The 24,051-nt window shown below is 69.6% G+C and overlaps 2 protein-coding genes and 1 non-coding gene across 3 annotated transcripts in view; 2 read left to right on the top strand and 1 right to left on the bottom strand.

The window, feature by feature from the left end:
* The first annotated feature begins 3,181 nt into the window (after positions 1 to 3,181).
* Positions 3,182 to 24,051, top strand: part of LOC114812850 (E3 ISG15--protein ligase HERC5-like) — a 29,111-nt gene continuing 8,241 nt past the window's right edge. The window contains exons 1-18 of the mRNA XM_029067237.1: positions 3,182 to 3,215; positions 3,257 to 3,427; positions 5,054 to 5,168; positions 6,041 to 6,117; positions 6,524 to 6,745; positions 9,732 to 9,823; positions 10,626 to 10,756; positions 10,893 to 11,029; positions 12,904 to 12,965; positions 13,492 to 13,595; positions 14,447 to 14,506; positions 15,407 to 15,512; positions 15,892 to 16,075; positions 17,514 to 17,680; positions 19,191 to 19,271; positions 19,692 to 19,730; positions 20,194 to 20,295; positions 21,278 to 21,373. Of these exons, the coding sequence (XP_028923070.1) occupies positions 3,182 to 3,215; positions 3,257 to 3,427; positions 5,054 to 5,168; positions 6,041 to 6,117; positions 6,524 to 6,745; positions 9,732 to 9,823; positions 10,626 to 10,756; positions 10,893 to 11,029; positions 12,904 to 12,965; positions 13,492 to 13,595; positions 14,447 to 14,506; positions 15,407 to 15,512; positions 15,892 to 16,075; positions 17,514 to 17,680; positions 19,191 to 19,271; positions 19,692 to 19,730; positions 20,194 to 20,295; positions 21,278 to 21,373 (1,980 nt within the window). The remainder of the gene's footprint in view (positions 3,216 to 3,256; positions 3,428 to 5,053; positions 5,169 to 6,040; positions 6,118 to 6,523; positions 6,746 to 9,731; positions 9,824 to 10,625; positions 10,757 to 10,892; positions 11,030 to 12,903; positions 12,966 to 13,491; positions 13,596 to 14,446; positions 14,507 to 15,406; positions 15,513 to 15,891; positions 16,076 to 17,513; positions 17,681 to 19,190; positions 19,272 to 19,691; positions 19,731 to 20,193; positions 20,296 to 21,277; positions 21,374 to 24,051) is intronic.
* On the top strand, positions 18,798 to 18,914 carry MIR1379 (microRNA mir-1379). The gene has a single exon (NR_034812.1). It is a non-coding gene; the product is annotated as a microRNA mir-1379 (primary transcript).
* PIGY (phosphatidylinositol glycan anchor biosynthesis class Y) lies at positions 22,323 to 22,858 on the bottom strand. Its single transcript, XM_029067584.1, has 2 exons — positions 22,566 to 22,858; positions 22,323 to 22,534 (listed from the first exon to the last, which is right to left on the bottom strand). Exon 1 carries the CDS (start codon positions 22,804 to 22,806, stop codon positions 22,591 to 22,593), a length of 216 nt encoding a protein of 71 aa, XP_028923417.1. The 5' UTR covers positions 22,807 to 22,858; the 3' UTR covers positions 22,323 to 22,534; positions 22,566 to 22,590.

The following is a 24,051-nucleotide window of genomic DNA, read 5'->3' on the forward strand; positions in this document are numbered from 1 at the left end:
GTCCCTCGGGCAGCAGCGGGGCTCAGTGGAAAGAGCCCGGGTTTGGGAGTCGGGGGGCGGGGGTCCGGATCCCCGATCCGCCGCTCGTCAGCCGCGTGCCTGTGGGCCAGTCACTATTGTTCACTGCTCCGGGCCTCGGTGACCTCGCCTGGAAAACGGGGAAGAGGCCCGGGAGCCCCACCTGGGCCAACCCGACGGCCTCGTAGCTCCCCCGGGCGCTCACTCCGGGGCTTGGCGCAGAGTAAGCGCTTGACACCCACCGTCGTTTGTATTCTCATCACCGTCGGTCGTTCCGCCATCGGCGGTATTCATGGAGCGCTGACCGCGCGCGGAGCCCCGGGCTCGGCGCTCGGGGGAGCAGCGAGGCCTAGCGGCTACAGCCCGGGCCTGGGAGTCGGGAGGTCCTGGGTTCTAATCCCGACTCCGCCGCCTGGCCGCCGCGTGACTTTAGGTGAGGCGCTTCGCTTCTCTGGGCCTCAGTCCCCTCCTCTGTAAGACGGGGACGGAGACGGCGAGCCCCGGGCGGGCGGGCGGGCGGGCGGGGACGGCGTCCGACCCGACCTGCCGGGATCCACCGCGGCGCTCAGTGCGGTGCCCGGCGCGGAACAGGCGTCCAGCGGACACCGTCGTCATCACCGCTCACATTATCATCATCGAGGAGCAGCGCGGCTCGGCGGAGGGGGCCCGGGCTTGGGATTCGGAGGCCATGGGTTCGAATCCCGGCTCCGCCGCTTCTCAGCCGTGTGACCGTGGGCGGGTCGCTTGGCTCCTCTGGGCCCCGGTTCCCTCGTCGGGAAAACGGGGATGAGGGCCGTGAGCCCCACGCGGGACGACCCGGTGACCCCGCGTCTCCCCCGGCGCTTAGGACGGCGCTCTGCACCCGGTAAGCGCCTGACGGGTACCAACGTTATTATTACTATCATCGGTGATAAAATCCGCAGCGCTTAGTACAGCGCCTGGCGCCCAGTAAGCGCTTAACAAACACCACTACTGTTAATGATGAAATCCACCGCCGCGCTCGGCGCGGGGCCCGGCACGGGGAAAGCGCTTAGCACATACATCCGGTTACCGTTATCGTCGTCACTAAACCCCGCGGCGCTTAGTCCGGCGCCTGGCGCCTGGCACGCGCTTAACAGACACCTTTATTAGCATCGATGATAATAAAATCCACCGCGGCGCTCAGTACGGTGCCCGGCCCAGAGTGAGCCCTCCACGGATACCGTTATTATCAAGCGCGGCGCTCCGCACGGAGTGAGCGCTCCACGGACACTAGCGAACGGATGAACCGACGGTCGTCATCGATACTAAAATCCACCGCGGCGCCTAGCTTACCGGCGCCCAGCCTGTGCTCGACAAACACCGTCACTATTGTTATCATCATCGATGACGACAACGCGGTCCCCCCGAGTGAAGGGCTGCGGCCCCCGCCGGCGCGCAGTGAGGGCCGAGCGCTCGGCCGATCTGTCGCCCACCCGTCCGCTCCCAGCGCCTAGGCCGGTGCTCCGCACGTAAGTAAACGCTCGACCAACACTAACGATGATAACGTTGGCATCCGTTAAGCGCTTACTAGGTGCGGAGCACCGTTCTAGGCGCCGGGGTAGACGCGGGGGAATCGGGTCGTCCCGCGTGGGGCTCACGGTCTCCATCCCCGTTTGACAGATGAGGGAACTGAGGCCCAGAGGAGCGAAGCGACTCGCCCACGGTCACACGCAGTAGCCACACACACGCTCCCGGACGGACGGACGGAGGGAGGGAGGGAGGGAGGGAGGGAGGAGCGTCCAGGCCGCCCCCTCCCCCGCCCGCCAGGGGGGAGCCGGCTGCGGACGACGCTCGGGAAGCAGCCGGGCCCCACGGCCGGCGAGGCCGTTTCCCGCTTTCCCCGCCCCGTTTCGTTTCCCTTTCCCCGCCGCCCGGTTTCGGTTTCCGAGGTCGGGGTCCGCCCCCTCTCCCGGCTCCCCGCCCCCCGCCCCCGGAGAACGGCTCCGGCCCGACCCCTCCGCATCCTCCCGCCGGCGCCGCGCGGCGCCGCCACCGGCTCCCCGCCCGCAGCTCTGCCCACCGGGACGCCCGCGAGGTCTGTCTGTCTGTCCGTCTGTCTTGTCTGTCTTGTCTGTCTGTCACACGCGCACGCAGACGGGGACACACCGCGACACACCCGGGGACACGCCTAGAGTCGCACACTGACCCTTCGACACGCACACAGGCATACACCCCTACACACACTCTCACTCTGTCCCGCGTTCACCTGGACCGGTCCGCTTCAACACGCGCGCGCGCGCGCGCACACACACACACACACACACACGCCCCCCCCCCACCCCCTCTTTCGGCAGAGTCACGCGTCGACACTCGGGTACACACGGACGCACGCCGTCCCTCTGTCACCCGGCCCCCTAGGCCGGCACGCTTCAACACCCACCTCCGCGCACTGTCTCGGTCCCACGGACGGGCACGCCGCAACGGACACGTATACGCTCTCCCTCCCTCTCTTTCGTCGGAGTCCCACGTTGGCGCCCGAACGGTAACGATCCGGTCGCCGTTCAGCGCTTGCACGCTCACGCCCTCTCCCCGACGGAGGGACGCGCTTCCCAACGCCCGGACGCACGGAGACGCGCCCTCTCCCTCTCCCTCTTCCGTCGGTCGCAGGGGGACCCTTAGATGCGCACATCCTCTCCCTCTCCGACGCTCACGCTTGACACCGGCAGAGGCTTTCGCTCTCCCACGGGGTGTCGCGTTCACACGGGACCCGCTGAAATACAGACCGACACGCGCCCTCCCCCCTCTCTCTTTCCGTCTCTCCGTCGCGGTCACGCGTCGGCGCTCGAATGCGCACGGACGCGCGATCTCTCCCGTCCTCCGAGCCGCCGGATACGCACGGACGCACGCTCCCGCCCCGTCTCTCTCTGTCTCCCCGTCGGGCTCGCACGTTCACGTTTCAACACGCACACGGACCCGCGATCCCTCTCGGTCTCCGAGCCGCCGGATACGCACGCACGCACGCTCCCGCCCCCCCTCTCTTTCTCCGCCTTCATCCGAGTCACACGTGCCCGCTCGACTACCCACAGAGACGATCCCTCTCGGCCCCCGAGTCGGACGGACGCGCCTGAGGAGACGCACGGGGCCCGGCCCGGACGCGCCCGGGCCCGCGGACCCGCAGCCCGACCCCGCCGGGCCGGGGGCGATGGGCAGGACCGGCCGCAGGGGCCGGAGAGACGGCGCGGCCCCGGGCCCGGCCCGGCCCCTCCCTCGGCCGCAGCTGCTGGCGGGGGGCGGCCCCGCCCGGGGTCCCGGGGCGGCGGGCCGCGGCCGCCCCGTGCGGACCGCGTCGGCCACCTGGGCCTCGGGCCGGACCTCGTGGCGGCGGTGGCCGGGGGCGAGGCCGCCCTTTGGGACCTGCATCCGGACACCGGCCGGATCGGGGCCGTCGGTGAGTCGGGGCGAGCCGGGCCGCGGGGCGAGCCGGGGCGGGCGCGGGGAGGGGCGGGCCGGGGCCCCCGGGCGACCCCGGGCAGGCGACGACGGCCCCCCGGGCCCCGGTAGGCCTCGGGCCTCGTCCGGAGCCCCACGCGGGACGACCCGGTGACCTCTCCGTCCCGGCGCGTAGGAGGCGCCGGACGATAACGGTAACGTCGGTGTCCGCGAAGCGCCCGCTACGGGCCGGGCACCGTTCTGAGCTCTGGGGTAGACGCAGGGCGGTCGGGTCGTCCCGCGCGAGGCTCGCGGTCGGTCCCCGTTTTTCGGAGGAGGTGAGTGAGACACGGAGAAGTGAAGCGGCTCGCCCACGGTCACGCGGCTGACGGGCGGCGGAGCCGGGATCCGAACCCGTGACCTCCGACCCCCAAGCCCGGGCTCTTTCCACCCATCCACGCCGCTTAACAAATGCCGTCGCGATTATTTGGGAAGCGGGAGCGGAAGCCCCCCCACCCCCGGGGGTCTCCAGAACAGAGGGCGGGGCGGCCGGCGGCGGACCGCCGGGCGGGGCCGGGGCGGAGGCGGGGGGGCCCGGTGAGCGCTCGCCAGCCGCCCGGCGCCGGGCCGGATAGGGGACGGTCACGTTAGACACGGTCCCCGCCCCTCACGAGGCTCCCAAGTAGGAGGAAGGGGCGGAGGCCGCGCCGGCCCAATCGGTGAACGCCCCTCGAGGGCGGGGAGCGCGGCTACCGGATCCACCGGACCTTTCCGGACGCTTCCCGCGGGGCACGCGGTAGGCGCCCGCTAAGTAGCTTCCATCGACCGGGGCCTCGACGCCTGCCTGTTGGCGCTTCCCGAACCTCCCGGGGTTACCCGTCTCCCGCGCCCGACAGAGATCCTTCACTTCACTCCCCTTCCCTCCCCTCCGCCCGCCCCGGAGGAGGGTCCCGATCCCGGTCGACTGGCTGACGCGCGGCGTGGCCTGGCGCTTGGGGCCCGGGCCCGCGGGTCGGGGGGTGGCGGGTTCCGATCCCGGCCCCGGCCGCCCTTCCGGTCGCTTCGCCTCTCCGGGCCTCGGTTCCCTCGTCCGGGAAATGGGGATCGAGACGGTGAGCCCCGAGTGGGACGGCCCCGTGACCTCGGATCTGTCCCGGCGCCGAGAACGGCGCTTGGTCCGTACTGTCGAGTCGCCTCCGTTGCCAGGATTGTGCTCTCCGAGCGCCCGGTACGGTGCTCCGCGCACGGCGAGCGCTCGATGGATACGACTGAACGAACGAACGAACGGGTACCATCATTTTCCTTTTTCTCCAAACGGGTTATCGTGTATCTACCCCGGCGTTTCGGAACGGTGCCTGGCACGTCGTAAGCGCTGAGCAGATACCGTCCTTATGAGTTATTATCATCCTTCTACGGCTCCTTTTCCTCCTCTTCCTGTGCCCGTCCCACCCCTCCTCCTCCTCCTCCTTTCTCCTCCTCCTCCTCTCTCCTCCTTTCTCCTCCTCCTCCTCCTCCCCCCGCGCTCCTCCTCCAGTGCTCCTGCCCCCCGCCCTCCTCCCGTCCGGCGCTCCTGCCCCTGGCCTTCCTCCCTCTGGGCGGGGCGGGGGCGAGTTCGAAGGTCAGTTCCCGACGGTTCCTCCCCCAGAGACGCTGCGGTTGGAAAAGAGGAAGATCCGCTCCCTGCAGATAGGCTCCTCGCACGTGCTGCTCCTGACCGCCGACGGGAGGGTCTACCGCTACGACCGCAAGCTACCGCTCAGGTAGGAAGAGCGGGAAGGGAGGAGGAGGAGGAGGAGGAGGAGGGGAGAGGGGATGACCGCCGTCGCCCCCCGGATTAGAAGCCCGGCCCCGGATGATAACGACAATAACGATAACGACTGTGGCATTCGTTGGCGATGACGGTACCCGTTAAGCGCTCGCTACGCGCCGAGCACCGTCCTAAGCGCCGGGGGAGATCCGAGGTCGTCCCCCGTGGGGCTCGCCGTCCTCGTTCCCATTTTACGGACGAGGTCGCCGAGGCGTAGAGAGACGAAGCGGCTCGCCCGAGGTCACCCAGCGGACAAGTGGCGGAGCCGGGATCGGAACCCGCGTCCTCTCGACCCCCGGGCCCGGCCTCGTGCCGCTGAGCCGCGCCGAAGCCCCCGCGGCAGGTCGCTTTACCGGCTCCCTGCCCGGATCGAGAGCATTGTACTTGGCGAGCGCTCAGCGCAGCGCTCGGCACGCGGGGAGCGCTCGATAAATACGACCGACCGAATGAACGAGGAGGAGCGCGGCCTCGCGGAAAGAGCCTCGGGTCTGGGAGTCGGAGGACCCGGGTTCTGATCCCGGCTCCGCCACCCGTCCGCGGCGTGACCTCGGGCAAGCCGCTCGGCTTCTCCCGGCCGCGGTTCCCTCATCCGCAGAATGGGGATCGAGCAACCCCCGTTGGCCCTCCGATTTAGACGGGAAGCCCCACGGGGGACCCGGCGATCTCGCGTCCACCCCGGCGCTCGACGCGCAGCGGGCGCTTAACGGATGCCGCAGACGTCATTATCTTTATCGTCATCTGGAGGGGCCGGCGGACCTCACCCCGCCGGGGAGGCAGGTGGGAGGGCGGCCCCCCGGGCCCCACGAGGGTCGTCTTCCCTTCCAGACCCATCGACGGTCTGCGGGACAGAAGGGTCATCCAGGTGGCCTGCGGAGACCGCCACTCCATGGCGCTGACCCGAGGTGTGGCCCCCCCCCCCCCCCCGCCGCCGCGGCCGACCCGCCGCCCTCCGATCGCTCCGTCCCCGTCCACCATCAGTGGTATTTACCGAGCCCCCAGCGCGCGCGGAGCACCGTCCGAAGCGCTCGGGAGAGAACGGTAGAACCGTGTAGCGGACGTATCCCCGGCCCCCGGCGAGCCTACGGCCCGGAGGGGGAGTCGGCCGGTGACGGATGGAAACGGATGAGTTTCTGGAGTTCCTCGAGGAGCGGGGAAACGTGGACCGCGCGTTTTTACAGAGAAACGACCCGGCCAGCGGAGTCCGGCCTGGAGTGGGGCGAGGCGGGGAGGTCAGCGAGGAGGCCGACGCGGCGACGGAGGCGGGCCGAGCGGGGCCTCCGACGTCTCCGGGACCTGCTGTTTCCACAGACGGCGAGCTGTTCTCGTGGGGGGACGACGAGCACGGCCAGCTGGGGTTGGAGAGGGCGTGGGTCCCGTGCCCGGCTCCGCAGCGGGTGTGTGCCCTGGCGGGGGTCCCCCTGGCCCGGATGGAGGCCGGAGGGGCCCACAGCCTGGCCCTGTCCGCCACCGGCGCCGTCTTCGCCTGGGGAAGGAACGACCGGGGGCAGCTCGGCCTGGGACACGCCCAAGGTGAGGAGGGATGGGGGGAGGTCGCCCGGCTCCCCCGCCCGGGCCGCCGCGGTCAGAGGCCTCCCTTGCCCCTCCGGAGGACTCCGGGAACTCCGCGGGGGATCCCGGATCCGGGCGGCCCGGCCCGGCGGTAAGAGCCAGCTTGACACGTAGTAAGCCCTTGCCAAATAGTACTTCTCTTTCTTCTCCTCCGCCTCCTTGTTCTTGTTATTGTTGTTGTAGTTGTTTGTTGCTCTTGCGGTTGTTTTTGTTCTTGTTTTTCTTCCTCCTCCTCCTCCTGCTTCCGCTGCTGATTCTCCTTTTTCGGCTTCTGCTGCTGCTTCTTCCACTGCTGATTCTTCTTCTTCTTTTTCTGCTTCTGCTGCTGCTGCTGCTGCTGCCGCTGCTCCATCTTCTGCTTCTCCTTCTGCTCAAACTCCTCGTTCTTCTTTTTCCGCTTCTTTCTGCTGCTTCTGCTGCTTCTGCTCATTCTTTTTCTGCTTCTTCTGCTTCTGCTCATTTTCCTTTTGCTGCTGCTTCTGCTCATTCTCCTCCCCTTTTTCTGCTGCTTCTGCTGCTGTTTCTGCTCCTTCTCCTTGTGCTTTTTCTGCTTCTTCTGCTACTGCTGTTACTGCTTCTTCTGCTTCTGCTCCTTCTCCTTCTATTTCTGCTGCTTTTGCTTCTGCTGCTGCTGCTTCTGCTCATTCTCCTCCTCATTCTTTTTTTCTTCTGCTGCTGCTGCTTCTCCTTCTGCTCACTGTCCTTCTTCTGCTGCTTCTGCTCATTGTCCTCCTCCTTCTTCATTTTCTCCTCCTCCTGCTGCTGCTGCTGCTGCTGCTGTTATTATTGCTTCTTCTGCTTCTGCTCATTCTCCTCCTTCCTTTTCTGCTTATTCTTCTGCTTCTGCTGCTGCTTCTGCTCATTCTCTTCCTCATTCTTCTTTTTTTCTTCTGCTGCTGCTTCTGCTTCTACCTCTTCAGCTCATTCTTCCTTTTCTGCTTCTTCCGCTCCTTCTTCTTCTCCTTTTTCTGCTTCTTTCTGCTGCTGCTGCTGCTGCTGCTTCTGCTCCTTCTGCTTCTTCTCCTTCCTCATTTTCTGCTGCTTCTGCTGCTGCTTCTTCTCCTTCCCCTTTTTCTGTTGCTTCTGCTGCTGCTGCTTCTGCTCATTTTCCTTCTCCTTCTTATTTTTCGCTTGCTGCTTCTTCTGCTTCTTCCGTTCATTCTTCCCAGTCTTCTTTTTTTCTTCTGCCGCTGCTTCTCCTTATGCCCCTTCTCCTTTTTCTTCTTCTGCGGCTGCTGCTTCCGCTCCTTCTCCTTCTCCTTCTTCTGCTGCTGCTTCTCCTTCTGCTGCTGCTGCTCCTTCTTCTGCTCCTTCTCCTTTTTCTGCTGCTTCTGCTGCTGCTTTCGCTCCTTCTGCGGCGTCTCTGGCTCGGTCTCCTCCTCCTTCTCTTCCTGCTTCTTCCGCTGCTGCTGCCGCTTCAGCATCCGCTTCTTCGAGTCCCGCCCCCGCCGCCCCCGCTCCTTCCACTCCAGACCGTCTTCAGGCTGGGGCAATCCCTCTGCTATTTCTCAGGTGCTCGCTACGCGTCGGACACCTTACTGTGCGCCGGGCCCGGATCGAGTCAGTCCGGTTGGGCACCGTCCCAGCCCGACGTGGGGCTCGCGGTCCAAGGGGAAGGGAGGGCAGTTATCGAATCCCCGTTTTACGGAGGAGGAGACCGAGGCGCAGCGAAGCGACTCGCCCGGGGGTCTCGCGGCAGGTCGGGGCAGCATTAGAATACAGATCCCGGGACTCCCCGGGGCACGCTCTCGGCGTCAGGTCCCCTTGGGGCTGTCGCTCGTCGCCAGGCCACGCGCCCGGTGGGCCGTGGCTAAACAGCTAAAAGGAGGATGGCATTTCTGAAGCGCTTATCATGTGCCAGGCGCTGTGCTGAGCGCCGGGGTAGATCCAAGCTCATGGCGCTGGACAAGGTCCCTGTCCCCCGTGGGGATCGTGGCCCAAGTAGGAGGAAGAATAAGAATAATAACAGTTGCGCTACGGAAGCGCTCACTCGGTGCCGGGCACTGTACTAAGCGCCGCGTTAGATGTGAGCTCGTCGGGTCGGACCCAGTCCCCGTCCCCCGTGGGGCTCGCGCTCTTCAACCCCATTTGCCAGATGAGGGAACTGAGGCCCAGAGAAGAGAAGCGACTCGGCCCGGGTCCCGCGGGAGCCAGGGAGGGAACCCAGCTCTTCTGACTCCCCGGCCCGGGCTCCGGCCACTGGGCCGCACCGCCCCACCCCGCCTCCGGACCCGGAGTCGGCAGGACCGCCCCCCCCCCCCCCCCCCCCCGCCCCCGCGTCTGGAGAATCCCGGCTCGAGCCCCCGGAGTGGCGGTTCATTCGTCCACTCCGTCGTATCTACTGAGCGCTTCCCGTGTGCGGAGCACCGTACCGAGCGCCGGGAGGGGACGATACCGCGGTAAACGGACGCATTCCCTGCCCACGACGAGCTCACGGTCTAGAGCAAGAGAGCAAGGAGTCCTCCGAGCCCGAATCGAACCATTCGTGCATTCGGTAGTGTTCATCGGGCGCTCGCCACGCGCAGGGCACCGGACTGAGCGCCTGGAACGGACAGTTGGGCAACAGACGGGGACGATCGACGATCTAAGCGGCGGAGCGTAGCGGCCTGGGAGTCGGAGGGTCGGGGGTTCTCATCCCGGCTTCGCCGCCTGACTGCTGGGTGACCTTGGGCCAGTCACTTCCCTGGGCCCCGGTTCCCTCATCCGTGAAATGGGGACGGAGACGGTGAGCCCCACGTGGGACGGGGCGCCGCGTCCGACCCCATCTGCTCGTATCCACCTCAGCGCTGGGTACGGTGCCCCGCGCGCGGCCAGCGCTCGACAGATACGACCGGATGGATCACTGTTCACCAGTAGAGTCCTCCGCCCTATCAGCTCAGCTCTGGAAGGGGGCGGGGGGGCCCCGGGTCCGCGGGCGGGGTCCGGACGGCCGTCTTCCCCTCCCCAGACGTCCGCCGCCCCACCCCGGTCACGGCCCTGGAGAAGCAGACCATCGTGTCCGTGTCCTGCGGCGAGGAGCACACGGCCGTGCTCACCCAGGTCTCCCCCGGGGACGGGGGCGCGGCGGGGGAGGGCCGCGGCGGGAGGGGGAGGTCGGCGGTACGGGCCGAGCGCCCACCGTGCGCAGGGCGCTGGAGTGTGCGCCGGGAAGGGGACAGTGGGACAAGAAACGGGCACGTTCCCCGCCCACGAGAAGGGGCGAGAGGGGGAGACAGGCGATCTCCCGTAGAAATGAAAGAAATAAAGGACAGATCTGGACGTAAGAGGTGTGGGGCTGCGGCGGGGGGGGGGGGTGGATCAGGAGCGGGTCAGGGCGACGCAGGAGGGGGAGGGAGGTGAGGAGAGGAGGGGGTCAGTCAGGGAGGGCCTCTCGGAGGAGGCGGGCCCTCGGGGAGGCCACGGTCCGCGGGATCCGAGGCCGGGGGGCGTTCCGGGCCGGAGGCGGGAGGTGGGCGAGGGGTCAGAGGTGAGACGGGCCAGATGGAGGGACGGGGAGAAGGTCGGCGGGAGAGGGGCGGGGTGCGCGGGCCGGGCCGGGCCGGGGGAGAGCGGCCGGGTGAGGTCGGAGGGGGCGACCCGACGGGCGACTCTGAAGCCTATTATTTATTATTTATGGTATCTATGGAGCGCTCACCACGTGCGGAGCACCGTACCCAGCGCTCGGGACGGACAAGTCGGCAACGGACGGAGACGGTCCCCGCCGTCCGACGGGCCCGCGGTCCGATCGGGGGAGACGGACGGACGAGAACGACGGCGACGGATAGAGTCGGGGGGAAGAACGGCTCGTAAGAAAGGGGACGGGGCGGGTTTTAGCGACGCGACCGTCCCTCCCGCCCCCCAGGACGGGCTGGTGCTGACCTTCGGAGCCGGAACGCACGGGCAGCTGGGCCACAACTCCACCCGGAGCCAACCGCGTCCGCGCCTGGTGGCCGAGCTCTTCGGATCCAGGGCCGCTCAGATCGCCTGCGGGAGGTGAGGGGCCGGCCGGCCCGCCGGGGCCCCGCCGGGCGGCGACGCGGCCCCCCGCGCACGGGACGCCCGCCCCCGCCCGCCTCCGGCCGGTCTCGGGGCGACGGCGGGGTCGGCCACGCGTCCCTCCCACCCGCAGGAGCCACACGCTGATCCACGTGCCCGCGACGGGCCGGGTGTACTCGTGCGGCCGGGGGAACGGCGACCCCCGGCCTCGGTTGATCCCGCGGCCCCTCCCCGTCCGCGGCCCTCCCGACGCCGGGGAGCCGGGCGCAGGTGAGCGCGACTCGGGGCGCCCGGTTGGGCGGGGGGAGGCCGGGCGCCGCGCGACCCCGTCGGCGGAGCCGGGGCCCGGGAGGCGGGACGCCGGCGTTGGGAGCCCCCCGTCCCCCGCGTCGCCCGGGGGGGGGAGCAGCGCGGCTCTAGGGGCTCCGGCCCGGGCCCGGCAGTCGGGGGGGACCCGGGTTCCGACCCCGGCTCGGCCCCGGGCGGGCCGCTTCACTTCCCCGGGCCCCGGCGTCCTCCTCCGTCGGATGGGGACGGAGACCGTGGGCGTGAGACAGGGCCCGCGGCTGATCGGATTAATTCAAACCTACACTCCAGCGCCCGGAAGGGTGCCGGTCAGGCGGTAACGGGGATAACGACGATAACGACGATTCTGGTGTCGGTTGAGTGCTGGCCGCGGGCCGAGCGGTGTTGCGAGCGCTGGGGCGGATACGGGGCCGTCGGGTCCTCCCACGTGGGGCTCACGCTTCTCGTCCCCGTTTTCCGGACGAGGTGACGGAGGCCCGGGGAAGTCAGGTGACCTGCCCGAGGTCTCCCAGCAGACAGACGGCGGAGCCGGGATTCGAACCCACGTCCTCCGGACTCCCGAGCCCGGGCTCTTTCCACTGAGCCACGCTGAGGCCCCCGGGGCCCGTCGCTTTACCGCTCCCTGCCCGTATCGACCCAGTTGTACTTTCCGAGCGTCCGGCACAGCGCCCGGCACACAGTAGGCGCTCAGCAGATACGATCGAATGAATGAAGTGGCGGAGCCGGGATCAGAACGCACGTCCTCTGACTTCCGGGCCCGGGCTCTTTCCACTAAGTCACGCGGTAATAGTAATAATAATAATAATAATAATAATAATAATACTGATGAAAGAGAAGCTCCGTGGCTTAGCGGAAAGAGCCCGGGCCTGGGAGTCCGAGGTCAGGGGTTCGAATCCCGGCTCCTCCACCTGTCAGCTGCGTGACTGTGGGCAAGTCACTTCTCTGGGCCTCGGTTCCCTCCTCTGGAAAATGGGGATTAACCGTGAGCCTCACGTGGGACGACCCGATGACCCCCCTATCTCCCCCAGCGCTTAGAACAGCGCTCTGCACCTAGTAAGCGCTGAACAAATACCAACATTATTATTATTATTATTATTATTATTATCATCGTATCCTCTCCAGCGCTTAGAAGAGTGCCGGGCGCATAGTAAGCGCTTAACAAATGCCATCATTATCGCGATTAAGCTGTAAGCCTTTCAGTGGGCAGGGACCGTCTCTGTCTGTTGCCGATTTGTCCGTTCCAAGCGCTTAGTACAGTGCTCTGCACGTAGCGTTCACTAAATACTACCGAATGACCGAATGACCGATCATGTCGTCGGTTGTATCTTTGTGGTATTTTTTTAAGCCCTTACTACGTGCCAGACGCCGGCCTGAGCGCCGGGACGGATCCAGCCCATCGGGTCGGACCCAGTCCCGGTCCCACAGGGAGCTCCCGGTCTTCTGCCCCGTTTTCCAGATGAAGGGACTGAGGCCCAGAGAAGTGAAATGACCGGCCCGGGGTCACACACGGCAGTCAGGTGGCCCAGACGGGATCGGAACCCGGGCCTTTCCGACCCCGCCCCCCCCCCCCCAGGGCCCGGGCTCTAGCCCTGCTGCTTTTTGGGGTCGGGGGGCTGGGAAGAGACAGGTCCCTCGCCACCGGGCCACCGGACCTCTAGACCGCGAGCCCCTTCTGGGCCGCGAGCCCGTCGTCGGGCAGGGACCGTCCCTACCTGTTGCCGAATCGTAGTTTCCGAGCGCCCGGCCCGGCGCCGTGCCCGCGGCGGGCGCTCGGCAAATCCGACGGGACGAGCCTCTCTACGATGTGGCTTGACGATCCCCTCTCGCTCCCTCGCCAGAAATGGAGCTGAAAATGATTGCGGGAGGACCTCACAGCCTCTTCCTCTGGACCGCGAAAACGGTGAGGCGGAGATCCGCCGCTCCGTCGGCGGTACTCGTCGAGCGCTCGCGCCGCTCGGGGGTGGGGGGGGGGGGGCGGGCGATACCACGGAGTTGGTAGACACGGTCCCCGCCCCCGAGGGGCTTCGGGCCTAGATGGCGAGGACGGAATCGGTTAAGCGCTTCCTACGTGCCAAGCCTAGAGGGGGAGACGGGCGTGAATCATTCAGTGGATCGCATTTACTGAGCGCCTACCGCGGGCAGAGCGTTCTACCCAGCGCCAGGGAGAGGACGGGCCGACCGAGTCGGTCGACGCGTTCCCTCCCCGCGGCGAGCCTCCGATCCAGAGGGAGGGTCGGCCGAGGGGCGACGCTCTAGCGAGCCCCCGCCCGGCACCCAACGCCGACGGGGGCTTTCGTGAGGCAGCGGGAGGGCGGGGAGGGGCTCTCCGGGGGCGGGGGGGGCGCGCGGAGGGCCGGTGCCCGTCTAGGCCGGAGGGCGCCGGGCCCCGGGACGTCGCCCCGACCGGCTCCCGACTTTCCCTCCAGCACGGCTACGTGAACCCGAGCCCGCCGATCCCCACGGCGACGGCGGAGAAGGCCGAGAGGTGGAGCGCCGACGTGGGGACCGAGCGGTGGCGTGACACCAAAGAGTAGGTCTCCGTCCCTCCGGCGGTCCCACGGGGGTACTGAGCGAGCGGTCGCCGCGGGCCCGGCGCCGCACCGGGCGCTCGGGAGCGGGCGGGAGAGTCGGAGGGCGCATCCCCCGCCCTCGAGGAGCTGCCGGTCTAGCCGGGGAGACGGACGCAGCCGGTGGTGTTCACCGAGCGCCGACCGGGCGCCCGGAGAAGAGGACGGAGCAGCAGACGGGATCCCCGCCCGCGGCCAGCTTACCGTCCGACGATGACCATCACCGTGGCATCCGTTAAGCGCCGGCGACGTGCCGGGCAGCCTGCCGGGCGCCGGGGTAGATAGGAGGCGATCGCGTCGAACGCGGTCCCCGGCCCGCTTATCCGTCCGTTGGTTCGGTCGCGGAGCTCGCGGTCTCCATCCCCGTTTTACAGACGAGGCCCGGGGACGTCGGGCGGCTCCCCCCGGGTCACCCAGCAGCCGAGCGGCGGGGCGAGGATCAGCCCCCGGGTCGTCCCGACTCCCGGCCCAAGCCGTAGCCCCTCCAGCCCCTCTCCCCTCAGGGTTGGGAAGCAGGGCGGAGCAGTGAGGCCTGGTGGTCGGAGCCCCGGCCCGGGAGCCGGAGGGATCCGAGTTCTAATCCCCGCCCCGCCACCCGTCCGCTCGGCGACCTCGGGAATGGTCGCTTCCCTCCTCTGGGCCTCGCTTCCCTCGACCGGACGGTGGGGATTAAGACCGGGAGCCCCACGGGGGACGGGGACCGCGTCCGCCTCGACTGGCTCGTGTCCGCCCCGGCGCTCGGCACGGTGCCCGGCACGGGTCGGGCGCTTAACGGACGCCGCCGTTATCTATCATTTCCGTGTCTCCCCCGCAGCGACGTCAAGCTGATCTTCTCGTCCCCGGCCTGCGTCAACGGCAGCTTCTTGGAGAGCAGGTGCCGGGGAGGATCCGCGGGTCCTGACGGGAGCGGCTCCGACCCCCTCCCCTTCTTCCCCGTCACGGTCCTCATCCTCGCGATAGTCGTCAGAGCGCTCAGGGGAAGCAGGGCGGCTCGGTGGAAGGAGCCCGCGCCGGGGAGTCAGGGGTCGTGGGTTCTGATCCCGGCTCCGCCTCGCCTCGGCCGCGTGACTTTGGGCGGGTCGCTTCGCCTCCCCGGGCCTCGCCGCCCCGGTCTGTAAACTGGGGTTTAAGCCCGGGAGCCCCACGTGGGACCACCTGACCGCCCGGCATCCCCCCCCGGCGCTCAGAACGGTGCTCGGCACACGGGAAGCGCTTAACCAATACCACCGTCATCATCATCAGCGGGTAGAACCCGGGCCCGGGGGCCGGAAGGTGCCGGCTTCTCATCCCGGCTCCGCCGCCCGTCCGCCGCGTGACCTCGGGCCGGTCGCTTCGCCTCTCCGGGCCTCCGTTTCCTCACCCGTAAAACGGGGGCGGAGAGCGGGAGCCCCACGTGGGACGGGGACCGCGTCCAACCCCGTCGTGCGGATGAGGAAACCGAGGCCCGGAGAAGCGAAGCGACTCGCCCGAGGTCACGCGGCGGACGAGCGGCGGGGCCGGGATTAGAAGCCGGGTCCCTTCCGGCTCCCGGGCCCGGGCTCTCCCCGCTGGGCCACGCCGCTTCCCCGAGAGCCGATCGATCCAGCGGAGGAGGTCTGGATCGAGCGCTTACCGTGCGCGGAGCGCTGGGCTGAGCGCTCGGGAGAGGAGGGCGCGGGACAGTGGAACCGACGCATCCGCCGGGGTCGTCCCTCGGGCCGGAACGGTTCCGGCGGCCGCGCGGCCGCGTCCCCCGCCCCCCTGAGCCTCCCACCCACCTGGGGTTTCCTCGCAGGGGCCGGCGGGGGCGCGCGGCCGGCCGGGACCCGCTGGGCCTGGACATGGCGGCCGTGAGCCGGTTCTTCCGGACGGCGGCGGGGCAGCCTCCCGTCCTGGAGCTGGTGAGGGAGACGACGCGTCCGGGGGGGGCCGCGGCCCCTCACCCGCGCGTCTGCCAACCCCCCCCCCCCCCCCCCGGCCCCGGCCGGCCTGCCCCCCGCCCCGGTGACCTCCGGCCCCGAAGTCAGCCCGGGCTCCCCGTCCCCGCGGCTCGTTCCGTCGGGTCCCCCCGTCCCCCGGTGACGTCGGCCCGGGCCGGCCGCCTCCTCCCGGTCGGGACCCTCTTCCCTTTCTAACGATCCCTCCTTCCCCGCCCCCACCCGACGGCGCTCTCTGGGACCGCCGCCTCCCCCCGTCCGACCCCCACATCCCTCGCTCTCCTCCCGCCTCTGTGACTGCCCCCCTCCGTCTCCCCCTCTCTCGCCGCCTCGGTCTCCCCAGGTCCACAGGTCGTTGGCCAAGCTGCTGCCGTCCCTGCCGCCCCGTCCCGCGTCGGCGGAGTGCCTCCGAGCCTTCCTGATCGTCCCCGAGCTGCTGAGCCCCGCGGGCCAGACCTCCCTCCGCCTGGCGGGCCGGCTCGCCGGAGCCGTCTCGGCCCTCCGGCCGGAGGACCGCCGGATCCTCGGTAGGCGGGGGCTCGGGGCCGACCGGCCGCCGGGAGCCCCTCGGGAAGATCCGCCCCGGTCTTCCGGCGGCCCGAAGGGGAGAGGCGGCTCCCGCCCTCCTTGGCCGGACGGAGACGACGCTAACGGTCAGGATGCCGATGGGCGGTTCCGATGACGACGACGATGACGACGGTGGTTTCGATTAAGCCCCTGCCGCGCGTCGGGCGCCGTTCGTTCATTCGGCCGTATCTATCGAGCGCTTACCACGGGCCGAGCACCGTGCTCGGCGCTTGGAACGGACAGTTGGGCAACGGATCCTAAGCGCTGGGGGAGACCCGAGCTAACCGGGTCGGGCCAGGTCCCTGTCCCCCCGTGGGGCTCTCGGTCTTCACCCCCATTTTACAGACGAGGGAACCGAGGCCCAGAGAACGATAATCAGAGTATCTGTCAAGCGCCTCCTCTGCGCCCGGCAACCGTGCTGAGGACCGGGGCGGATCCGGGCGGATCGGGTGGGACGCGGCCCCCGTCCCCCGCGGGGCTCCCGGTCCTCCCCCCCCTTTTACGGATGAGGGATCCGGGGGCCCAGAGAAGCGAAGCGACTCGCCCACGGCCTCGAGCGGCGGAGCCGGGATTAGAACCCGGGTCCTTCTGACCCCCGGGCCACGCCGCTCCTCCGCCGGGCCGTCCTTTAGGGACGGGACGCCAAACCGAGCCGAGCGGGACCCCCGGTCCGCCGCGCCCCGCCGCCTCCGTGCCGCCTCCGGCGGCGTTAGACCCGCCGCGGGCAGGGAGGGTGTCGCTCGCCCCGGCGGCCGGTACGGCGGCCGACCGACGGGTACCGCGGCCGCTCCGGACGCCGGTCCCGCGGGGGCGGGGTGCCCCGTCCGAGCCCCCCGGCCCGGTTCGACGAGCCTTCTGCCCGTCTCTCCCGATGATGACGTCGGTATCCGTTGAGCGCTCACTAGGCGCAGAGCTCGTCTCTGAACCCGTGAGCTCGTTACGGGCAGGGAACGCGTCTGTTTATCCTCTTGTCCTCTCCCCAGCGCCCGGGACGGCGCTTTGCAACCGGGAGCGCTCGGTAGATAGGATCGAGTGATCGAGGACGTTCCGTCCCCCGTGATCGGGGAAAGCGTCCAGTGAGCGCTCGATAAATGGGACGGAACGAGCCACGACCCAAGTCCCCCGCGGGCCGGGAAAGCGACCGGTAAGCGCTCGCTAGATAGGACGGAACGAGCGATGACCCAAGTCCCCCCGCGGGCCGGGAAAGCGACCGGTAAGCGCTCGATACATAGGACGGAGTGAGTTTTGACGTAGTCCCCCGTGGACTGGGAGAGCCTCCAATACAGCGGCCTGGGGACCGTCTCTCTCTGTTTGCCGTCTTGTACTTTCCGAGGGCTTAGTCGGGCGCGGAGCGAGCGCGCGACAGATAGGGTGGGATGAATCTCCGTCCCTTCCTAGAGTCCGCGTGGGCCTCCCTGCCCCGGCGCCACTTCCAGAAGCTGGTGGAAACGTTCCGGGAAGCGGCCCGCGAGGAGGTGCGGTCACTGCCGCGGGAGGAGAGCCGGGCCGGCGCGACCGCCCCGCCCTCCACCGCCGCCCTGGAGATCCTGCAGACCCTCTACGAGGTCGGGACCGGGGGGGGGGGGCGGCGTCCGGGGGGGGGCGACGGGGAAGGCGGGCCTGGACCCGGGGCCGGGGGGCGAGGACCGCGGGGAGGGCGGCCCGGCGGACGGAGCCCGGGCCCGGGAGGCGCTCGTCCCTCCTCCGCGGGCCCGGGCCGGACGGCGACGGCGTCCGTCGGGCGCTTACCGTGCGCCGAGCGCCGTTCTCGGGGCGATCCGAGGCGGGGGGGTCCCCCGTGGGACTCCCGGTCTCGCCACCTGTCGGCTGTGTGCCCGCGGGCGAGTCGCTTCACCTCTCTGGGCCTCAGCTCCCTCCTCTGGAAAATGGGGACGGAGACCGCGAGCCCCCCGTGGGACGGCTCGATTCCCCCGTGTCCGCCCCGGCGCTTAGAACGGTGCCCTGCACCAAGTGAGCGCTTAACGGATACCGACGCTGTCGTCGTCGTTCATCCCCGTTTGACGGATGAGGGAACCGAGGCCCAGGGAGGTGACCGGCCCGAGGCCGCCCCGCTGACGGGGGGCGGAGCCGGGATCGGGACCCACGACTCCGACTCCCGGGCCCGGGCTCTCGCCGCGCCGCCTCCCCGGAGCCCGGAGGCCCGTCTCCGGGCGGGGAACGTCTCTGCTCGTCCCGTGGCGGCGTCCTCTCCCGAGCGCTCAGCACGGTGCCCCCGCACCGAGCGAGGACACCCCGAATCCGACGGACCGATGCCGGACCGGGGACCCCGTGCGGGCCGGGGACCGCGTCCCACCTGAGTAGTCCGTATCTACCGCGGCGCCGGGTACGGTGCCTGCCGCTCAGTAAGCGCTCAACGGGTACCCCCCAAAAAATAAACCTCCCACACCCCGGCGTCTCCGGGCCTCAGTCCCCTCATCCGTCGAATGGGGATTCGATCCCTCCCTCCCTCCCACTCACGTGGATGGTGAGCCCCGGGTGACCGGCGCCGACCTCATCATCCTCCCCGGCGCTCAGGACGGCGCCGGAGGCGTAGCGAAGCGCTCGGCAAACCCCCCACCTACCGTCGTCATCTCCGCAGTCCACTTAACCGTCCGTCTTCCCCTCCGGACCGCAGGCCCGCCGCGGGCCGGGGACGTGGCTGCCGACCGTCCCGTGGTACTCTCCCGAGCGTCTGGTACGGCGCTCTGCCCGCGGGAGGCGCCCGTCTGACACCGGTTTCTTCTCAGCGGCGCGGGCTGAGCGCCTAACGTGGGCCGAGCGCCGCACCCAACGCCGGGGTGGGTCCCGGCCCATCAGGCCCGACAGAGCCCTCGTCCCCCCCGGGCCTCACGGCCTCCGCCTCCGTCCGTCGGAGGAGGGGACCGAGGCCCGGAGACTCGAAGCGACTCGCCCCGGGTCGCACGGCAGACGAGCGGCGGAGCCGCGGGCGGAATGACGCCGCCGGGCACCGTTCCGAGCGCCGGACCCGGGTCCTCCCCACCCTCCGCCCCGGGCCGCGCCGCTCCTCCGCTACCGCTGACGGGGGCGGGGGGGGGGGGGTTCGATTTCCCGCAGGCCAGCTCCGACGCCGAGCCCGCCGTTCCGCACGGAGACTTCCACGTTCCCGAAATAGCGCAAGCGATCGAGCGTTCCCAGGCAAGGGTGACCCGACTCCCAGCTGTCTCCCTCCGGGATTCCTCTCCCGGGGCTCGACTCGCCCGCGTTTCCGTTCCCGAGACTTGCGTGCAGTCGGTCCCTCTCCTCCTCGCTGACCGACGGTATCGATCGCGCCCTTGCGACGACGACGATAACGAGGGCCCCCGTTAGGCGCCCGCCGGGTGCCCGGCCCCGTTGCGGGCGCCGGGGCAGATGTGAGGTAGTCGGGTGGTCCCGCGTGGGGCTCGCGGTCTTAGTCCCCGTTTTCCGGGCGAGGTGACTAAGGCCCGGTCAGGTGACTCGCCCACGGCCGACGCGGGGCGGCCCCGGGGTTCGAACTCACGACCCCCGCCTCCCGAGCCCGGGCTCTCGCCGCTGAGCCGCGCCGCTCTCTCTCTCTCTCTCTCTCTCTCCCGTCAGCGCTCCGTTTCCCGGAGGGGTCGGCGAGGATTCTCCACGGTGAGCCGCTACCGGGACGCCGAGGCCGCCGTGCCGCGGCGCGGTCGGGGCAGCCGGGGAGGTGGTCCCGGGATTGATTTATTCACTCGGTAGTATCTGTCGAGCGCTTACTGCGTGCGGGGCACCGTACCGGGCGCTCGGCATGGACAGGTCGGTGACCGACAGGGACGGTCCCCGCCCTTCGACGGGCCTACGGTCTATTTACCGAGCGCCCTTCGGCTCGAGAGACGCCGGGAGACCCGAGGGCCCCGTTGGGGCCTCCGGTCGTACTGACGGAGCGTCGCCCTGTGCGGGGCGCCGTCCCGAGCGCCGGGGAGAGCCCCGTCCCCCGCCGTCGGCGTCCAACCCAACCGCCCCGCGTCCGCCGCCGCGCTCGGGCCGGCGCCCGGCCCGGAAGAGGCGCCCGAGAGGCCACCGGTATCGTTTTCAACGTCGTCGTTAACGACGGCTTCCCTCTCCTCAGCTTACGCCTCTGTTGCACGTCTTGCCCAGATCTCCTTGTGCTTTTCGCCAGCGGGACAAGACCTTCCTTCACCGCTTGGAAATATCGAGCTCCGCCCCCCCGGTAAGTCGGTTGGATTTCGCCTTTCCCGGGGCGGGTCCACCCGTCGGCCCTCCCCGGCCCGGACGCGGGATCCCCGTCGGTTCCTCCGATCGTACTTCCCGAGCGCACGCCGTGGGCCGGGCCGACGAGCGGACGCGTTCCCCGCCCGCGACGAGCTGACGGTCCGGGGCGGGTTGGGGAGGACGGACGAGTGGCAGCGAGAGGTAGGTGAAGGCATTCTAGATCCGTAGAGATCCGTACGGAGGCGCCGTGGGGACGGGAGGGAGGAGGAAGGAAGGAAGGAGCGGGTAGGAGCGGAGGGGACCCGGGCGTCCGAGGGACGTGGGTTCCGACCCCGGCCGGGCGACCTCGGCCGCGTCGCCTCCCGTCTCCGGGCCTCGGCTCCCTCATCTGCGAAACGGGGATGGAGAGCGAGCGCGAGCCCCGCGCGGGACGGGGACCGTGGCGGACCCGCGTAGCTTCGAGGTAGTGTCCGTTCCGAGCGCTCGGTACGGTGCCCTGCACGGAGCGGGCGCTCGACGGGCACTACCGAATGAATAGCGCCCGGCCCGTAGCGAGGGCTCGATAAATACCGCGATTATCGTGGTGGTTATGATCGTCGTCCTCCGCCACCCCTCCCCGACCTCCTCCCGCTTCCCGCGGGCCTGGTTCGCACGCAGGAAGCGCTCGATCAATACGCTTGAACGGACGTACGGGGTCCCCGCTCTGAACAGGAGGGGGAACGGGGATCGGATCCCCGGTGGGCAGACGGGGGGACCGAGCGCCCAGGGAAGCGACGCGGTCGGGTCCCACCTGGGGCTCAGTCCGGCGCTCGGCACGTAGTAAGCGCTCGAAAGATGCCCCGAGGATCATTCTTCCCCGGGGCCCCCGCCGCTGGGCCATCACCCTCGACCGGACCGACCGACGACGTGCCCGTCAACGGTGGATCGACCCGCTGCCGGCTCCCGACCCGTTTTCTCCCTCCCCCCTCCCTTCCCCGTAGTGTTATACGATTACCGTCGGGAGAGAGGGACTTTTGGAAAACGTCCTGAGGCACCTGGAGGCCCTGAACCGCTCCGTCACCGTTCCCCGCCTCGACGTAAGTGCCCCGACCCCGTTTCGCTTCCGTTCCCAAGAGGGAGAGGGGAAGGCCGTCGGATCGCGGGGTGTCCGCGGGCTCCGCGAAGCGCCGCGTGCCGGCCGCCGTTCTCAGCCCTCGGGCGATCGGGATCCAGTCCCCGTCCCACGTGGGGCTCGCTCTCCATCCCCGTTGTACATCGGAGGGAACCGAGGTCCAGAGAGGTCGCTCGATCGCGCGCTCGCCGCGTGAGGAGCCGTGTGCCGAGCGCCCGGGAGAGGACAGTTTAACGAGGGAACCCGACACGCTCCCTGCCTTCCTTGGTTGGCGAAGGGACCCGTCCCGGGTCGGGCGGCGGAGCGGGGATCGGAAGCCGGAGCCTCCGGCTCCCAGGCCCGACCCACTAGGCCGCGCCGCCTCCCCGCCGGTTTTCTAAAGCCCCGGTTTCGCTCTCGCCCGCGGGGAGACGGGACCGGAGGGTCGTAGGCACGGAGTCTCCGCGGGAAGGTCGCGCATCCGCCCGGGGATCGACCGGCCCCGCGTCGCCGCGGGGATCTTTATTCACCTCTCGCCCGCCCGCCCTCCCTCCCGGGGGAGAAAGAAAGACCCGTAGACCGTCGGGGATTCCGTCGGCTTCCTCTTTTATTTCAGATCGTGTCATTTCAGCGTCGCATCCGGTCGACGAGCTCTTGCTCTCCCGTAGCTCTCCGGGCGGGCGAGCCGACCGGGCGCGGCCCGTCCGATCGGCCCTCCGACGCCCCGTCACGGTTGGGTTTCTCCGACGGTGTCGGGCGCCGTTCCGAGCGCCGGGGTAGACGGGGGATCTCCCGGCCGGGCGGGAGGGAGGCCGGGGGAGAGAGGCGCGGAGGAAGGGAAGCGACGTAGCCCAAGGGCCGCGCGGCGGGCGGGCGCCGGATCCGGGATCGGAACCCGGCCCTTCCCGCTACGCCCCGCCGCCTCCCCCCCCCCCCCCCCCCCGTCGACCGCGTCCGGTGGTCCTCCCCGGCGCGCGTCACGCCGCTCCGCGCGCGGCGGGCGCCCCGGGAACGCGGGGTCGCCGACCGACGGGGCTCCCTCTCTCCGGGGGAAGGTCGGCGGATCCGACGTTCTCCGGGCTCGCCCCCCCCCCCCCCCCCGATCCCTCGACGGGAGGAAGGGGGGCGCCGGCCGGGACCGGGGGAGCGCGGGAGCGGGGCGTCCCCGGCGGGGGGAGGGGGGCGCGGATGCCCCCGCGGGCGCTAGTTGTGGCGGAAGAGCTTGATGCCCATCCAGGCCCAGAGGCGGAAGAAGACGAAGACGGGCCCCACGAGGGGCAAGAGCAGGCTGTAGAAGCAGAGGCCGGCGGCGCCGGCGCAGCTGCGGGGGAAGGCCGGGTCCAGCCGGGCCGAGCCCAGCAGGCCCGCCAGGGACAGCAGGGGCACCAGCACCGTCAGGGCGGGCAACGACAGCGCCATGCCGGGCCGGCGGCCCGCGGGCGGGCTACGGGCGGGCCGGGGGCCGGGGCGCCGGCCGGGCGGCCCGCGGGGTGAGGTCGGGCACGCCGTCCACCACCGGGTAGGCGATGCCCAGCTCCTCGTTCACCAGCTCCCGGCTCGACTTCTCGTACCTAGGCGGGGACGACGAGGAGAGCGGTGGGATCTCTCATTAATACCCAGCACGACGTCGGTACCCCGTTAAGCGCTTCCTCCGTGCAGGGCGCCGCGCTAAGCGCGGGGGGCGGGGGGGGGGATACGGGGCAATCGGGTCGTCCCTCGTGAGGCTCCCGGTCTTCATCCCCATTTTCCAGATGAGGGAACCGAGGCCCAGGGAAGTGAGGCGATTTGCCCAGAGTCACCCCGCTGACGGGGGGCGGGGCCGGGATTCGGACCCGTGACCTTCGACTCCCAAGCCCGTGCTCCATCCGCTGAGCCGAGCTCGTGATGATAATTCACGATAACAATAACGGCGGCATCCGTCAGGCGCTCGCTACGACGGGCAGAGCGCCGTCCTAAGCGCCGGGGGAGATGCGGGGTCATCGGGCTGTCCCGCGGGGGGGGGCTCACGGTCTCCGTTTTACGGGTGGGGGAGCTGAGGCCCGGAGAGGGGAGGTGTCTCGCCCGCAGTCCCTCGGCTGACGGGGGGCAGGGCGGGGATTCGAACCCACGACCTCTGCCCGCCAAGCCCGGGTTCTTGCCACCGAGCCGCCGCCTCACGCGGCACGGGGACCGCGTCGACCCCGGCGCTCAGTCCGGCGCCCGGCGCCCGCTCAGCGCCGCCCGGCCCCTCTCCCCGAAACCCCTCCCCCCTCCCATCGGCGCCGACAACGGGGCCTTGCCCGTAACGAACGGGTGACGGACGCCGTCGTCAGCCTCGTGGTCCCCGAACCGCCTCCTTCCGCCCGACGGGGCCTTAACACGGGGCTTGGCACGTGGCGAGCGCTCCGCAGACGCCATCGTCGTCATCGCCCGTCAGCTGCGTGACCGCGGGCGAGTCGCTTCCCTTCGCTGGGCCTCGGTTCCCTCATCTGGAAAATGGGGATGAAGACCGGGAGCCCCACGTGGGACGACCCGATTCCCCCGCGTCTCCCCCGGCGCTTAGAACGGCGCTCTGCGCCCAGAAAGGGTTTAACAGATGCCAGGTTTATTATTATCATCATCATTATTATCATCATCATCGTCGCCTCTCCCCAAACTGCCTCCTCCCTCCCATCAGCGCTCGGC

The sequence above is a fragment of the Ornithorhynchus anatinus genome, chromosome 6, assembly GCF_004115215.2.
Source record: "Ornithorhynchus anatinus isolate Pmale09 chromosome 6, mOrnAna1.pri.v4, whole genome shotgun sequence".
In the NCBI taxonomy this organism is placed as follows: domain Eukaryota; kingdom Metazoa; phylum Chordata; class Mammalia; order Monotremata; family Ornithorhynchidae; genus Ornithorhynchus; species Ornithorhynchus anatinus.